An 18,302-nucleotide genomic window follows, 5' to 3' on the forward strand; every position below is an offset into this window, starting at 1 on the left:
TACCTTAGAAATGTTTCTTGCCCCCTAAAACTTCCACATGCCAAATTTGGTTCAGTTTGCATGATTAGTTCTTGAATTATGCAGAAATGTATGCTTCATTTGTATGGCATTCCAACAAACCTCCCCCCCTCTCTGAGAGTGGGGAGGAGTGTCTATTCACCATAGAAACGTTTCGTTTCCCCTAAAACCTGCGCATGCCAAATTTGGCTCCATTTGCTTGATCAGTTTTCGAATTGTGCAGAAATTTGTCTTTCATTTGTATGACAGCCCCCCCTTAGAGAGGGGGATGGAGTGTAAAAACATTTATTGCACCCTGAAACCTCCAAATGCCAAATTTCGTTTCATTTGCTTGATTAATTCTCGAGTAATGTAGAAATTTGTGTTTCATTTGTAAGTCAAAAGTTACCGATAGAAAGGAACATACAAGAGCCAATAGGCTCCAGATGGTAGCGCCAGTAGATTTGATCAGTAATTTCGAATTGCATTGTCGATTGCGTAAATCTGAAGAACCAGAACATGTTCGTAGACCGGCAGCTCTCAAAAGGGTTTGAGTGCTCTGCTCCAAAAACGCCAGGAATATAAAATGTATGACATAATGTGTCGGCGACATAACCGAAAAGACGTAGACGAAGGGCTGTCAATTGGAATAACTTATCGAATATCCAAGAAGCCAAGTAGCACCAAAAAGTTCTTCTAAACTTTCCCACTCCCAAATTCACACAAGCCTTCCCCAAGCAAACAAAAATCAGCATCGAACTGTTGTATTGAATTGCATTGTAATAAATATTTTTGTGAAAGGTTTGGTGGCCCTGAAAAGCGCAAATGGATTCGTGAGAACAAACTGTCATATGTCGAAATATGTGTCTTTGTTTCGCCAAAACTCTTCTAGACGAACTGAATGCAGTCACAGGTAATTTTGCATCAGTATCATCACTGCCGATCGCTGGATCGATTGCATGAAAGCGATGGGTGACGGTTTTCCGTTGGATGACAACAAAATTAAAACTCGTTGGCCGCTGCTACCATTATCCGCTGCTGATGATATATTCGTGGTTATACTGGAACGGTGGCTTTAGCGTATGAGCTCAGCTTCGCGGCGTTAGAGAATGAATGATGTTTTCGGAAAACAAATTTATTTGATTTGGCCGGCGATAGAATCACAAGGGGAGGGGCATACAATACAATTCTTTGCTTGTATTCAAACTACATTCCGCTGTTACTTTGGTTGTTCCTTTTGGTCGGAACCATTTGAGGACAATTGGACTTTGATTGATTGATTGATGATTGATGTTTCTTGACAACAACGACCTGTCACACCGAGCAACACCGGTTAGGAAAACGGTTGAGCTATTCAATACTTTTAAAATAATGTGTCATTTAAACATTATCGCCAACTTCAAACGGTTATGGATGTTATACATAATGATAATCTAATGGATTGCAGGCTAATAAAACATTCATCACATTCATTAAAAAACCAGAACAAACTTATCCTCTTCTGAGTCTCAATATATTCTTAATGACATAAATAACATTATTTCGATCTCACCTGATCTGACCGGCGAGAAGTGGATTGATGGCGTAGAGCCAATCATGTACTTCCTTGTCACCCAGTGTCTGCAACAAATATCCCCGATGCTTCGTCACCACACTGAAAAGCAAATTAAACGATTACTTTCGTTGCATCTTCTCAAAATCCATTTACTCTGCCCACCTGAAAGTATTTGGGACCTTCACCATCGCCGCTTGGTCCTCACTGCATTCGACTTGTGCTGTAGCCAAATTCAAAACGGCCCTCTCGACCGGGTCCTTGTCTGAGCGGAAAATGAAAACATATGGACGACGCACGGTAACCCAGCGCTTCTTCCAACCCGAACCACCATGTTCGAGCACATTTAAGTAGCCTTTCCGAGCCACAACAGGGCTGACCCGAATTTCCTCCAACTCCGGGACGTAGAGCCTCATCGATACCTCTTGGGTCTGTGGAGCTGGCGCGGGTGCTTCCCATCCGTTGGTCGGAGCATCTGCTCGATCCGGCGAACAGAGCTCGATAGAGTTACCCGAAATATAGCTGGCGTTCATATCAGCACAACCTTCATCACCCGGCGAGGCATCCACCGCAAGCTGATTGGTGGTTTCGCTCGGATCACCCTTGGAACCGATGCGTCCCTGGATGAGCTTGACACACTTCCAGACCAGATCCGTCTCCCGCGGGGTTAGTTCTCGATCAGGCAGGGTCGGTGTCTGCTGATCCTTGACCGGTGTTTGGGGCGAATTTGGAATGACCATATGCACCGGAGAAGCACTCGCTCGCTGTGCCAAATTGCAGACATCTTTCTCGGTCTTGGTGGTCGGATTGGGCGTCGTGTCCATTCCGAGACGTTCACGCAACATCAGCAGATGTCTGATGCGACCAACCTCCTCGAGCCGAGTCAGCTTCTCCAGCTCCCACTGGTGGTCGAAGATCAGCGAATCGCCACGTGGACGCCAGCCGTGTAGATTTTCCTCACCCCGGACATACGTGGAGCTGGTGTCCAACACACGTCGCTGGCGTCTTTGAACACCTTTTTGGGAAATAAATTTGATTCAGGAAAAAAAAAACCTTTATGTTTTATGTCAATGATCATTTAAATGATAATTGTAAACAAATGAGTCCGAAGTTAACCAGCATCATTCAAAGCCATTTTAATTCCAAACTTATTTATGTTGAGGTCGCCATTCAAAAAGAGATAAGAACTAATACAGTGGCGCAGAAAAACGACTTCTGGGCTTCGTAACAATTTACGGATAGCAAACTAGTTGCAAACAAGTGTTCGATTCAAAAAGCAAAAAAGCAATACCTCAGGCAATACAAAACAAACTTGTAGCGGTCAACAGTCAGCAAGCCGCTGCTGCCGATCTTTCGTGGTTCATGAAATGATAGCTTTCTACACAACACTAGCACATTTCTACCTGGACTACCTGCTTCGGAAGCTCTCCTCAGTGACAGCTCGTACACGCCCGACAGTCGGTTGGCCTCTGGATTGCGATACTGGCCCGAGAACAAGTGTTTGAGCGAGCGGGGTCCAGTGCGTGCATCTCGGCCGTAGATGATCATACTAAGGTCTTTGGTAATGATAGCGGGACGAGCACAGTTCTCTAGCTATTCAACGAATTCAACCAATTATTAATTACGAGATAATTGATAAAAGAAATTGTTCCTTTTTACCTCTAGATATGCACTAAGCGTGATAAAGATCTGTTCGCCAGTTTGTGTGACACGATTGAGCAGAGCAGAGTTGTGCAGACTAGAATCCCAGGCGGCCTCAAAACGGAAGAATGATCGATCGTCACCAGGAACCTCCAGCACCTCTCCCGGGAACAATCCCAACGACAGCACACAGGAATCTGTATCATCCAACTCATCGGCCGGTTCCGGCTGGTTACGGATGCGTCCAACCACTAGCTCACGGATATCCTTCCATTTAACCTCGGGCGTTGGTTCGTGTACGATTGTTATCCTAATTCGGCGCTGTATACCCTGGTGCAGCAGAAATAGGCCACGGCAAGGCAGATCATCGCTATGGTCCACCACCGCCGGAACGTACTCGCCGTTCGGAGCCAGCTCACAAATTTCAAACCATACCAGTACATCATGCTTGGCTAATACTGTTGACGAGGGAGGACACGGCAGTGGACCGAACTTGGGACTGCGTACCGGTTGACTGATTGGAATGCTTGGTGGCAACATGCGACGCGGTGGCGGACGTGTGATCTGACAATCCTGCTTGGCGTCCTTGTGCAGCGGATGGTGCTGATAGTGTCCGAACACCTTGAATACGATCGGTTGCGTTTTCAAGTACTCAATGAAGGACTTTGTGACCGGAACTGTGATCTATTGGAAGTGGGAAGGATTTATCAGTCGTGCTATAACCAATGCCAAATCAAATGGAACACATACATTTTGCACATGATAGAATCCAAGCGGTGCTCCTGATCCAGAGTTCTTGACCGGTTCCGTTGAAAACGCCTCCTCGTGGCGATGTAAAAAGCTGAAAATTGACATATTGAGAATTTAAATATACAATTCTAAAATGTTCTGGAGAAACATACACAAAAATAAACATTGACATACATAAAATTCCGAGCAAATATATTATAAACAATGGGTATACCAGTTCCTTCCCTGATCTCATCGGAGAAGGACGTGTTTTCCTATCGCTGAAAAGTTTATACTCTTTATAGTTAAAGAGTCACATACTCTCTAGCGTTAAGGATCTAAACGGCGCATCCATCAACTACCTGCACGTATAACAACAACGTCACCTGCTTGCAGACAACTACCCAGATTTTTGGAATTGTTCTTCGGAAACAGATAAGTTCTGTTTACTGTCACCCTCGTGCTTTTTCATTTCTATTTTTACCGAAATTTATCTCCAACCTCCACAACGGAAGTGGATGTTACTGAGCCCCACTGCCCATCTCATTCCCAATGATAACCCAATTGTCCTCAAGTTGGAAAACCCCACTTCTTCATTGAAAGTAGCCTCTCGCATTAAGACCTACCACAAAGATGTCAACGGCCCTTACTATTGTGATGTACTGTCAAATGACAGTTCTGATTATAGAATCAGATCAGAAAGAGACGCAAACCTTGCTATAAATATAAGTGTCTCCCTTGGAGAAAGGTTTCATGCAATAAAATATTGAAATGAGTCGGGACTCGAGTTACGACCTTGGTCCAACACACACCTTTTTTTACTGTGAAACATCTGAATCCGATTAGCCAATCCTTAACTATTTTACCGTATTTGTTTCAGTGGACATAACAGTTTGGCGACGACTGGATAAATTTTTTTTTCGCGTGTGGAACGTAGTGTCAGTAGTGCTGAACTTGCGTCAATCCTCTATTTTTCGCTACCAGTAACCATCATCAGAATTAATTCTGTCACTGTGAAGATACCAGGAACCGAGCCGCGTAGAGGAAAGATTTCGGTAATTGTTTAAGAGGTCATCCCAAAAACTAATCTGCGTTGGCAACATCAGAGCATCCATACCTGCTAAGCCGCCCGGTAAAGTCCATTGTTCTGACTGTAAGTATATGAACGCTGGCGAAACTCCATTTTACGTAAGAGTGAGCTTCATTTTGCGGAGTTCAGCGGCAATTCCATTTTGGTAACGACATTGCAATTGTAGTGCTATTGTCCGCGGAAGCATAAATGTATTGGTAAGTGCATCCATTTTGACGTCTAAAACTGAAAGGCCTTTTCATGTAAGCAACAAAGGGGTGTCCATAAACAAAGGAACTTTTTTAACAATTCAACAAACAAAGCTAATTGTTTTAACTATTTTCGGTTTTAAGAATAAGAGAGTTTTTCTTCTAATTTATGTAGTTAAAAGGTACGTCGTACAATAGGTGAGTTAAAAGAGACCCAGTGACAAACAGTCAGTTCCATCCGTTTTGACGAAGCGATATTCTGGAGCTAGTGATCCGATCTGTGGACGATAGCAAGCAGGTCAAGGAAGTTTGGCGGTGAGGTCTTCAGAAAAAAACAAACTGCTGTGGTGATAAGCTCACATTTTCCGTAGTTGATGATCCGATTGGTGAGCAGCGAACATTTCGGGTGAGTCGATTTTCACTATTCTCGTTTCACTTGTGTGCTAACTTAAATTTAATCAGCTTTTACGGTGAACTAGTACCTTTTAATTGCTTTGCCTTTTGATATGGCTAATGTGAATGTAACAGCCACTATTGAACCCTATCGTAAGGGTATGCCTTTTGGCGAATGGGTCGAAAGATTAGAATTTTATTTCACCTTGAACGATGTTGTCGATGAGGCTAAAAGAGCATATTTTGTAACCCTCAGTGGTCCGGTAATATTCCACGAGTTAAAGTTACTCTTCCCAACTAGAAATTTGGTTACGGTGTCCTACGATGATATGATCGCCAGGTTACGGACCAGGTTAGATAAAACTGAATCTGACCTGATCCAAAGATTAAAATTCAACAATCGCATGCAACAACCGGATGAATCAGTTGAAGACTTTGTTCTGTCGGTCAAGCTACAGGCAGAGTTCTGCTCTTTTGGCGATTTCAAAGATCTCGCTATTAGAGATCGTATTTTGGCGGGGGTGCGTGAAAAATCCCTCCGAGGAAGATTATTAAATGAGGAAAACCTTACTCTTGCCATAGCAGAAAAAATTATTGCAACCTGGGAGCTAGCCGGTAAAAATGCAAAAAATTTGAATAGTAATAACGAAGACCAATATGGTCAGATAGTTTCAATGCAACAAGCTTCCCCAAAGATAGGATCAGCTATGAATAAATTGATGGCAGTTTGTAACGCAGTTAATGCAAACAACGAAAGGGAACATTTAAATTCGCCTCGGGTACCTCTTAAGGAACGATTGGGTTACAAGCCATATGACCAGAAACTCGACCACACTGTTAGATCAAGAGGACAAAGCTGGAGAGAAACGGAAAAATTTCGACCTGGTGAGTGGAGACAGAAGCTGAGCTATGCGGACGTGATTTGCCACTTTTGCGGGATGAAGGGACACGTGAAGCGCAAGTGCTTCAAATTGAAAAACATGAGGCGAGGAGCAGTTAATCTGGTGAGCCAGTATCAGTCGGGACCAAGTGACGATCACAGCATCTCAGATTTACTAAGCCGTATGCGGACGGAGGACTCAGACAGCGATAATGAAGATACAGGTGATTTACTATGCATGATGGTTTCTTCCATTAACAAAATAAGCGATCCATGTCTAATTGAATTAATTGTTGAGGGTAAAATTCTTAAGATGGAAGTTGACTGTGGGTCATCCGTATCGGTTATTGGTAAAAATCAATATTTTTCGATTTTCAATGAACCCTTAAGTAAATGTACTAAACAACTAATGGTAGTTAATGGGCAAAAACTAAAAATTGTAGGTGAAGCACAAATGCTGGTTAAATACAATGGAATTGAAGCAAAATTGCAATTATTGGTGCTTAATAGTGATCATGATTTTATTCCCTTATTCGGCAGAACATGGTTGGATGTGTTTTTCGTTGATTGGAGACATTTTTTCACAAACTCTCTGACGATCAACAATATGGTTGAAAAAAATGTTACTACTGAAATTGACATTGTGAAACAAAAATATTATAATGTTTTCGTTAAGGATTTTTCCATTCCAATAAAGGGCTTCGAGGCCGAGTTGGAGCTGAAGTCTGACGTTCCTGTATTCAAAAAAGCGTATGATGTACCGTACAGATTGAAGGAAAAAGTTATAAATTACTTGGATAGATTAGAAAAGGAAAAAGTGATTACACCTGTTAAGACCAGCGAGTGGGCTTCTCCGGTAGTAATTGTGATTAAAAAAAATAGCGAAATAAGGTTAGTGATAGATTGTAGGGTATCTATCAACAAAGTTCTCGTACCGAATTCGTACCCTATTCCTGTAGCACAGGACTTGTTTGCTAGTTTGGCTGGATGCCAAGTTTTTTGTGCTCTAGATTTAGAAGGAGCATATACTCAATTGTCCTTATCTGAGCGATCCAGACGTTTTATGACTATTAACACTATCAAGGGATTGTATACATACAACCGCTTACCGCAAGGAGCTTCTTCGAGCGCATCCATATTTCAGCAAGTTATGGATAAAGTGCTCGAAGGTATTGAAAATGTGCATTGTTATTTAGATGATGTTCTCATTGCAGGAAGGGACAAGGAACAATGTAAAGAAAAGTTGTACCTGGTGTTAGAACGATTGAATGATGCAAATATTAAAGTGAACAGTGAAAAATGCAAATTCTTTGTATCCAGTATGAATTATTTGGGTCACATTATAGGCAAAGATGGACTTCTGCCTTGTCCAAGCAAGGTGCTGACAATACAGCAGGCAAAGGTGCCCAAGAATGTAACAGAATTGAAATCATATCTCGGACTTATAAATTATTACAATAAATTCATCCCACATTTGTCAACGAAACTGTATTATTTATACAATTTACTGAAAAATGGAGTCAAGTTTGTTTGGGATGCCAATTGTACCAGAGCTTTTGAAGACAGCAAGGCATCTTTATTGGCCACCCAGTTTTTAGAATTTTACGATCCAAAAAAATCAATTGTAATTGTATCAGATGCTTCAGGATATGGGCTTGGTGGTGTAATTGCACACGTTGTTGATGGCGTAGAAAAACCGATTTGTTTCACATCTTTTTCATTAAATGATGCTCAAAAAAAATATCCAATTCTTCATTTAGAAGCACTTGCCTTAGTTTGTACAATAAAAAAATTCCATAAATATTTGTATGGCCAAGAATTTACTGTTTACACTGACCACAAACCTTTAGTGGGCATTTTTGGTAAAGATGGTAAACATTCTATTTTTGTGACGAGGCTTCAGCGATACATTTTAGAACTGTCCATTTATGACTTCAACATTCAATACAGACCGTCTGCTAAAATGGGCAACGCAGATTTTTGCTCGAGATTTCCTCTACCACAATTGGTTCCCAGTGAATATGATATAGAGCATATCAGAAGCATAAACTTTAGTAAAGAATTCCCTATTAATTTCAAGTTGGTTGCTAAGGTGACAAAAAGTGATGAATTTCTACAAAAAATCATATGTTTCATGAATAATGGTTGGCCGATAAGACTTGAAAAACGATTCTCCGATGTTTTCTCAAATCATCAGGACTTGGAAATCGTAGATGACTGTTTACTTTTCCAAGATAGAGTCGTAATACCACACGAATTACAAAACAACGTTTTGAAACTTTTACATGCGAACCATTCAGGTATAGTAAAAATGAAACAATTAGCTAGGCGTACAGTATATTGGACTGGAATCAACAAGCATATTGAAAGATTTGTATCAGGGTGTGATATTTGCACCAGTATGGCAATTGTCAGTAAACCGAAAACTATTTCACATTGGACTCCTACAATCAGGCCTTTTAGTAGGATACACATAGATTTTTTTCATTTTAATCATCACACTTTTCTTTTAACAGTGGATAGTTTCTCAAAGTGGGTGGAAATAGATTGGATGAAAAAAGGCACTGATTGTAGTAAAGTGTTGAAAAAGATGGTAGCATTTTTTGCTCGTTTTGGATTGCCTGATGTTTTAGTCTCGGACGGTGGTCCCCCATTCAATTCTTTTGCGTTTGTAGATTTTCTGACAAGACAAGGTATTGAAGTGCTTAAGAGCCCGCCGTATAATCCTTCCAGTAACGGTCAGGCAGAGAGATTAGTCCGAACTGTTAAAGAAGTTCTAAAGAAGTTCTTACTGGAACCAGAGATGTTGGCATTGGACTTGGAGGATCAAATAAATTTATTTTTGCTAAATTATAGAAATAATTGCTTGACTAGTGATGGTACGTTTCCTTCAGAGAAAGTTTTCTCCTACGTCCCTAAAACATTATTGGATTTACTTAACCCAAAAAAACGTGCCAGCAGACAACTAACATCACAGCCATCTGATGACCCTAAAACGTTAAATGACGCCTTGAGTGCTAGTAATCAAGCACATGATACTTTTGACAATCTGATGACAGGTGATATAGTCTGGTACAAAAATAACAACCCATATAACAATGCTCGTTGGACGAAAGCAGTTTTTATAAAACGTTTTTCTAAAAATATTTTTCAGGTGGAAACGGAAACTGGAAACGTTCGCCTAATGGCTCATCGAAATCAGCTGAGGTTCACTACTGATAAGACATCGTCAAAATCTACTGTAACGCTGTCCCTTCCGAACCGTACAGACAGATTGCCGGTTGGCAATAGTGATGATCATCTCAGAACATCAGCGGAGTCAGTAGTAGAGCCGCCCACAAGGATCCGTAAGAGGAAATATTCTGATATTTTGCCTAATTCTCCTTCTGGAACAAGGCGCTCGAAAAGAAAACGAACGACGAAGGTCGACAACGATTTCGTTTATGGTTAAACAGTTTATATTATTAAGTTACAGTTTTATAGTTGAAATTTCGAATGATTTATTGAATTCATGATTTGTCAGAAGGGTTTCACTATTGAAAAATATCTGAAAAATAAGAAATAGAAATATTAGTAGTTACGATTATAAAATATTAAATAGAACTTTCCATTAGGGGAAGAATTGTGATGTACTGTCAAATGACAGTTCTGATTATAAAATCAGATCAGAAAGAGACGCAAACCTTGCTATAAATATAAGTGTCTCCCTTGGAGAAAGGTTTCATGCAATAAAATATTGAAATGAGTCGGGACTCGAGTTACGACCTTGGTCCAACACACACCTTTTTTTACTGTGAAACATCTGAATCCGATTAGCCAATCCTTAACTATTTTACCGTATTTGTTTCAGTGGACATAACAACTATGTTTTTATCGCCCCCGCCAGAAAGCTCTGTGAGTTTTATCAATAGCCAGAGAAGTGAAGCCGAATTTTAATTCGGTCGAATCTATAAAACTAACCAGGAAGAACATGTTTCGCGTGATTGTAAGAGACGCAAGAAAGCCACTGAAATTACTTAGCGTAAACTTCTTAAGGAGGAATATTATACCGAAAGTTGCATTTTTGTAATGTTCTCGAGTCTTTTGCGTGCCCCATTTAAATTGTAGGAGGAAAAGTCAAAAACTCTTTCCAACAATGCTCCTGGACGTCTTCTGCTGAAATACTCAAAAGGGCTATAATCTTGTAGTACAAGAGAACCCAATTCAACCTACAGATAAATGTGAAGATTTTACTTCCAATGAAAAAGCATTTAAGGATGTTCGAAAAAAAAAGAATAAAATCGCTCCTCTTACACCTAGGACTCCTCTTAAGAAGCCAATACCTCCGGGGTTTGCTTCCCCAAGAACACAAAAAGAAGTGAACACTGCACCCGGGCCATCCAAAACTAGGTTATTATCCCTTCCAATTATTGCGAGTCACATTCTAGATGCTCTTAGTACCCCCGAGCCCCTTAAAAGAACTATCGTCAGTTTTGTTCCCATACTGTTTGCATTCTTGACAGAAAAATGGCCCCTCCTGGCAACCATTTTCTCCTTTGAAGTTATTCAATGGAACTGCAGAAGTATTAACGCTTTGCAATCGGAATTATTTTTAGTTGGAAAAGCAGTGATATACAGTAATTTACATTTAATGCGACATGCCGAGGAACCACTCAGTGTCGCATTAGAAGCGATTTTCACCTGTAACGGGACATTGTCGATGAGACTGAAACAGTATCGACGTATGGTGGCAACCTTCAATGTGGGGCCATAATTAGGGCCCCGAACTCGATGCTTACAAAAATGTCCAATTAGAGGTAAAAATGTCTAATAAAACGTGTTGCATTACAGGTCTGTCCAATTATCTAAATGTCGCATTAAATGTAAATTACTGTATAACTTTGTGAGATTATATGCAGAATATGTTCTTCTTCTTGAATGGCGTTAACGTTCCCTGTGGAACTTTGCCGTCTCAACGTATTCATTAACTAGCGTCGTTCATATACTTGGTTGAGATTTCTATGCCGAATAACACGCCTTGAATGTACTCTACAGTGGCAAGCTCTAGAATACGCGTGACCACAGTGCAAGCCGGAAGAATTTTCTTTGACGAAAAATCCCCCAACCAGAACGGGAATCGAACCCGAACACCCGGCATGATAGTGTGGGACGCTAACCACTCGGCCACGGGTGCACAATATGTATAACTTGTGAAATTATGAAAGATGTACAAAATTCATTTATTTTTATGTAAACTTCATATAAGTAATAAGTTTAGCAAATAAACAATGTGTTTTAATGTGTTGTTCTATATAAAAAATACATGCTATAGTTCGTATGATACTTTTCGAGACAATCCCCAAAATGCAGTTCAGGTATTCGCATGTATCACACAAATAATTAATTCGGCGTCTTCCATCTTTTATGTTTCTGTTTAACCCTCCTGTACTCGTGTGCAAAATCATAACACGTATACTCGCGCACGGTGTCACAGACCGACAATTGAACTTCTCTGTAATGTTGCCATTGTGTATTCTCTGACTTTTTTGGCATTTATTTCAAGGAGAGGATATGATTGATTGAAAAAACTCGAAAAAATATGTTTTCTTCGTCTTTATTATGTTTTAATAGTCATCTAATTCAGCCTCCTCAAAATAGAGTAACTTTTGATATTCCAACACAAATAACGAATTTCGAATTTTTCACTGTTATTAATTAAAAGTAAGCAACTGAATATGATTCATGGGAGTATGAAGAAATATAAAATAACATAAAAATGTGTCAATCGATTGTGGTTTCATTTGAGTAAGAATCAGAACATAGCATAACTGAACGCTCGAAACAAACATATTTTTTCACATTTTATGCAGTTGTTGCGTGTTTTCGGGTCTTTTATCAAATAGAAGAATGTATAACAATCTTCTAGATAATTACCAGATGATCAAGGTTCTGGAATATAAAGTTTGCATATTTCTAATATTCTTTGTCTTTGTTTTCTTGGTAAAATAAGAATTAATGCCTTTTTTTAGATGAGGCATAAAAAGATGATATAAAAGGATTTCTAGGAACTTGCTTTTCTTTTTCTTGTTTTCTTGCCGATATTGTCCATTATTAAAAAAATTCCCCGAAACTGTAACTGATAAAAATTACCATAAGCTACCGATTAGTTTATAGTTTACTGTTTACAATTCTTTCACAAGTGAAATTCTTTCACAAGTGTGTATATGTATGACCATTATATTCAGCGAATACCTATACGAAAGTCAAACATATATTTTGCTTTTGAACGCATGAATCTAACGACGAATATATCGACGAATAGTTGATATAAGGATCCGTTCAATTCAGTTACAAAAGGGACTGAAATCAAATAAGAATAGTCCTGTAATGATCTTATGCATTATATTCAACAAATATTCCACGCCACTAACATTATTCTATTCATTTCATTCAACAAATTCTAGGATATGAAAAAAGGCACTTGTCCAAAAAAGTTACTCCTATACTCGCGTCGGTGTGTCAGACCGAAAGTGTTGAAGAAGTGACACACGTCCCCTTTGTACCAACACATGCGATACGCTAAACGATGACGAACGACGAATAACGAAGCTAGAGAGAATCGCAAAGTCGTAGTGTTGATATTTTCTGAGAAATGAACGAATTATTGATTCCTCGGTCTGACAGACCAATGCGCGAGTATAGGAGTGTTAAACATGCAGAACAATGCTTTTTGCCGCAATATATGGAGTTTTCCATATGGCCTTTCCGCAAGTATGGGTGACAACTTTTGTTTATACTGCGTACCGTTATGTATTAATCATAGGAGCATCGTTTGGATTAGTGAACAGATTTACTAGACATTAAAATTCGTCTAGAAAAAGTGTGAACTAATATAATGTTGCATAAAGTACAAGATTAGAATCCTTCTTGGCTGTGGTGGCGGAGAGCAGACAAACGACCGCAAGGTTAAACCCAAAATCAAATCGCCAGAATTTTCAGTCAACAATAAAAATTCTGACGTATTTACTCTTCGTGAACCAAGGCTTTCCCCTGATGAGGATATGATTTTCAGCGATTTTAATGTAATCCGTCTGGACCGACGAGACTCGCACTGTTCTTTGGGGGATCAAAAATGCCTCTGCTTCTATAAAATCCTGTCATTCGCGAGAACTGCCAAACTCTCAAGCTGGTGTAAATCAAGGCGCTTAACATACTGCAGGTGGAACAAAATGTGAAAACCACTCTACAGCCATTAAATTACAGGATGACATTAACACACTTCTAAAATAAAAAATAATGAATGGAAATTTACTTTTCTATTTCGAATATGTATTCTATGCAATATAGTATTACGTAATATTGAACTGGAATTGTGTCTGATGATGTTATATTATAATGGCGAGTTTTTGTGAATGTTGTGTGTTGTGACATATATAGCCAAATGGTTATGAGAGTGTCGTGTTTTAAGTAATCGACTAGCTTTCGAATCTCCATTCAAATTTTAAGATTGCAAAACTGCCTTCTTTAAATTTTCCCGAATTTGACGATAGTTTGCCAATGACAGCTAAATTTGCGACACATCTTGACTCGCGGATCATATCCTCTTGGCCGGGGCCTGATAAAATCCCATTACGACCGCTTCCAGGAATCGAGGAAGTCGCTTGTCAGACATCATTAATGGGGAAAGACCTATGCATTGCCTCCTAACGGGTGTTCATTGAAAAAAGAGAATGATTTCAACATCTTTCTGTAAAAAAGTGAAGATTGTGAAGAATTTTTGCTCACTGAGAGAACTGCTCTCTGGGCTCCCTAGAAACGGGTTGCTCGTTTCTTTTCGCTCGGGTGCTGTAAGTTCGATCAAAGATGACGTCTAAACAACAAGCAACTTCGCGATCGCATTGTACGGTTCTTCGAAACGCGTGAAAGTCAAGAAAAACAGTTTACAGCAGTTCACTTTCGAGACAAAAATATCTCGGTGAGCACTGTTTACAAGATCCTGACGTTCCCGGAACGTCGAGCGGCGGGTAGTGGCCGTCCGGCGAAGATCATGAAAGAAGACGGAATCTCTAAAAAAAACTGTTCGACCACAAGGACTGTACAGTGTGCGTGACGCCGGCCGAAAATTTCGCTGCTCCCATTCCTACATCCACAGAACGCTGAAGCAGGAGAGCATCGTCTGTTGGAAGTGTACACGGACGAGCAGATAGCGACACCAAACATCGCTAAGAAACGTTTACTAAGGCTATTCAATAAGTTTATCGAACAAAATATTGTCCATAACGAATGAAGACTAGTGAGAGTGATAGCTGATTTATTTGGTTTTGATCATGACCAAAACCAAATAAATCAGCTTCCTATCAAAATTCATACAGACCATTTGCCATGCTATTTAACATCTGCAAGTTATTGGAAAAAAATGATCGTCCCACGCCTTGACAAATAAATTCAAATGAATAGCTTTTTTTATCAGATACACAGTTCGATTTCCGCAAGGACAAAGAAACAAATGATTGTCTCGCGTCACTTTCTTCCGAAACTCAGACGACCTTCAGACAAAAATACAAAATTGCTTCGGTTCAGCATTAACATGTATTGTTGATTGCTTGCTATCTAGAGCGACATTGAAACACTGAACTTATTGAATACCCAAGTAGTTTCTTAGTATCTCTTAGCAAAACTACATCTTCATCGATCTCAAAAACGACGCCTCAGGAAACACGTAGAACAATAACAGAAAATCCGAATTGAATCAGTTGTGTTGTGGTGGTAGCAGCGACAGCAACTACCACTACCAATATGCTCTGGCATATTTTGTGTGTATTCTTTTTCCGAATGTATTTTGCATTATAGAATCTGAGTGCTTTCACTGCCAGCCGATAACAAGCATCAACTGTCCAATCTTGACTGAGATGGACTTTGAAGCAAGTTATTTCAATTCTAAAATTTTGTAAATATGGGTACCACTTCGTTCAGTCGACAAAGAGGTAATAACGCTCAAAACCGTGCGCCCCAAATGTAACGTTCTCATTTTCGAAACTTTAAATGTACACCCCAGTACAGATGTAAAAATAATGTGATGCAAAAATACAGAACCACTGTTCGCTAGACGGCATTAAAATCGATGCGGTGGAGACCAAACAAAAAATCGAGCGAGAGTGTCACTTGAATGATGATGATGTTTTGAATTATAGTGGCTTCAAAATGTCCCAGTTAAATCGAATCTAACCTCAAGGCCTCAATTTTTGAAAAAAGTCACTTTGGAAAATAGGGAAAAAGTTGATTTTTCGGACCACCCTAAAATGAAAATGGGCACCTTAATGAAAAAATATAAAACTACGGGACTAGTACTTTGCGATGGGGTAAGAAAATTGCCAATTTTCACGAAAAGCTGAGAATCATTGTATCGGGTTGGCATGAAATAGCTATTTTATGAATTATTGTTATAATTAGAATTAGACTTATAATTTATGTAGTAATAATCTATTTAGATTTAAGTTTTAAAATGTACTGTTAGATGACGGCTCTTTATCATATTGAGCCAAATTAAATAAAAAAAGGATAAAATGGGTATACTGGCGGCTATACTCACTTGAACTGACAGAAAATATCCGCATATTCCGCCGCAATTCCAGTAGCCTGCAGTACAGTAACGCGGAATGTGAACTCCTTGCCCGGTTGCAGATGTTCTCCCGGTTCCTGTTCGTTCGACTCGTGCAGCTCGGAAGCCACACTAGAATCACCCCGACCCGAATCAGCATCCTCCTGTTCCAGCTCCTCCAGTTTCATAATATCATTCGCTCCCTCGATATATTTCTCATCCTTATCGTGGATGGTTCGAATTTTCGGAATCTTATGCTGCCCGTTTTGCTCCTCGTCGAACAAAATGCGAGCGGACTGCTTAACGCCATTGTTGAAGTCGGCATTCTCCTCGTCCATGACCGGTTGGACGGCAACCCGCAGGTAGCCCCGTACGTCACCACGTTCATTCACGATTGCCACCTTGTGAACCAGCGGAACCGGATACAGGAGATTGCTCAGATAGACAAACGATCTGCAAGGAAACGATGCCAGCAATGAGTAAAGCGAATGACCCTCCACAGATCAAAGGAAAAACTTACCTTCCAACCATGCGGAACCACGGGAAGCGATCGTAGAACGGATCTCCTCCAGTTAGGCTTTCCACGTTGTAATCCGGAGAGGTTGGACTCAATTCTGCCTCATTGTGGTACATTTCACGCATAAGTTCCAAGCGTTGTCTGAAATTCAGCAATGAACCGTTATTAGTTTACAATGCCCAACAATCACAATGGTTTTTCGTAGTATGAGGAAGCTTTGCGTATACAGAAAGAAATCGTCGAAACAAACAATGAGCGTTATCATAGACAACGAAGCTAAAAAGCAATGGTTTCTAAATGTATTCTACTCTGGATTTCCATTTAGTATCATTACGCATGTAATAAACCAAAATCACAAGTAAAATTAAACAGTCTAAGAGTGCACAACCAAAATACAAAGCTGGTGCCATGGTAGTAAACGGTGTGGGAAATATACCATCCTCAAAGGCGTGTTGTTGCGGAAAGTATCGTGGGCTAATGTTTGTGGTGTGTTATGAGATTGGTTCACTAAATAGGTACCGGAAATATATTCGAAAAACATCTCTTAGAGATCATAATTAAATTGAATGCAAATATAACTTAAATCATGATGGTAAACACTACATTTAGATATATGGTTAAGAATGTTAGCATAGAGCAGTAATGTGAAATAACCATCGGTGTTTCAAGCAAACGGTAATGATGAACGAAGAACGTGGCAAACGTGAACATTACCGAAAAGTATTGTTCGAATTGAATCGTGCTCTGCTCTGCTCAGCATCTCTAATGCCAACATAAGACTTTGGCTTGGGAATCGATAAAAAGGAAAACCACGACAGAAATAGATGCTGAAGATTACTGTGGTTCGAGTATCATCAGGCAACTTTCATACTACAATATGTATCATCAGCAATACATTCTGAACAATGATATCAATATTAATATCTGGACGCAAATAAAAGAATCTATCCAGGAAGAACATTCTTATGACAGCTATTACGAGAATATAGGAATGCCTAAACGCAATCCGCGCCTTTGTTTACTTATCCTTGTTCCGTGAAATCAAAACAAACATTTTGCGCACTGACTCAATCGGTCCGAAAACACTGATTTTTTCAAACATTTCGCCAGAATCGCACGTCGGGTAATCAAATAGGAATACTCAAGTGGAGTGGTTTTGGAAACTAAACTTAAAAATCTTTTTCCGTATAGCTCTAAGCATTTTAACTCACCCCATGTTTCTTTCAACCCTGGGATAAATTGAAACCAGTGAAAATCGACTATTTTTTAAACATTGCTGCAAATGCCGGACGTTATTTGACGGTGATTACTGTATGAATGTAGTATGTAGTGTTCATTTTGCGTGTGTCAGACTACTCCCCCACGTCTCACCCGTTCCAAAACACTTTTTCCCAAATGTTTATATGTAATTCCTTCAAATTAGTGTGTCATAAATCAGTTCAAGAAGCAAAATCACACTATAACTTTCACGTTTCAACTTATCCCGTTCTGCGGGCAGATTCAAACAATGTATGTGGAAACTAAACATTTTCAAATTTGATATTTTCCGAAACATCCAGTGTGAATCCCTATTTTTTATCGGAAATCATCTGTCGTACCTTGTATATGCCGCAAACAGATTTCAATTTAGTGATTTAGTAATTTTTAAGATAACTTTCAAGTTGAACTTCGAAAAAATCGTTTCAACTTGCACCGGTGTACCTTACCTTTGCGAGTCAAACGCAGCGTTCGTACTACG

At 39.7% G+C, this 18,302-nt stretch overlaps 2 protein-coding genes across 10 annotated transcripts in view; one reads left to right on the top strand and one right to left on the bottom strand.

The window, feature by feature from the left end:
* The window catches only part of LOC129769292 (kinesin-like protein unc-104), a 202,933-nt gene that overhangs the window by 13,380 nt on the left and 171,251 nt on the right, over positions 1-18,302 (bottom strand). For 6 of the 9 annotated variants that reach the window (XM_055771432.1, XM_055771431.1, XM_055771436.1 and 3 more), the window contains 7 exons: positions 16,568-16,705; positions 16,039-16,500; positions 3,941-4,031; positions 3,209-3,874; positions 2,953-3,142; positions 1,715-2,564; positions 1,550-1,651 (listed from right to left, as the gene is read on the bottom strand). In XM_055771432.1, coding sequence (XP_055627407.1) covers positions 1,550-1,651; positions 1,715-2,564; positions 2,953-3,142; positions 3,209-3,874; positions 3,941-4,031; positions 16,039-16,500; positions 16,568-16,705 — 2,499 coding nt within the window. Of the gene's footprint in view, positions 1-1,545; positions 1,652-1,714; positions 2,565-2,952; positions 3,143-3,208; positions 3,875-3,940; positions 4,032-16,038; positions 16,501-16,567; positions 16,706-18,302 lie in introns of those variants that run through there. The other 3 variants (XM_055771435.1, XM_055771438.1, XM_055771439.1) reach the window with 2 other exon arrangements.
* LOC129769295 (uncharacterized) lies at positions 5,128-10,139 on the top strand. The gene is made up of 3 exons (XM_055771443.1): positions 5,128-5,206; positions 5,373-6,694; positions 9,625-10,139. Exons 2-3 carry the CDS (start codon positions 5,704-5,706, stop codon positions 9,687-9,689), a joined length of 1,056 nt encoding a protein of 351 aa, XP_055627418.1. The 5' UTR covers positions 5,128-5,206; positions 5,373-5,703; the 3' UTR covers positions 9,690-10,139.

The sequence above is a fragment of the Toxorhynchites rutilus genome, chromosome 2, assembly GCF_029784135.1.
Source record: "Toxorhynchites rutilus septentrionalis strain SRP chromosome 2, ASM2978413v1, whole genome shotgun sequence".
Taxonomy (NCBI): Eukaryota; Metazoa; Arthropoda; class Insecta; order Diptera; family Culicidae; genus Toxorhynchites; species Toxorhynchites rutilus.

Excerpts from the sequence above, each read along its gene's own strand:
- LOC129769295 (XM_055771443.1), top strand. The coding sequence starts at position 5,704 with ATGGCTAATGTGAATGTAACAGCCACTATTGAACCCTATCGTAAGGGT. Across the intron at positions 6,695-9,624 it reads CAGCGATAATGAAGATACAG|GTGGAAACGGAAACTGGAAA; the intron begins GTGATTTACTAT and ends AATATTTTTCAG.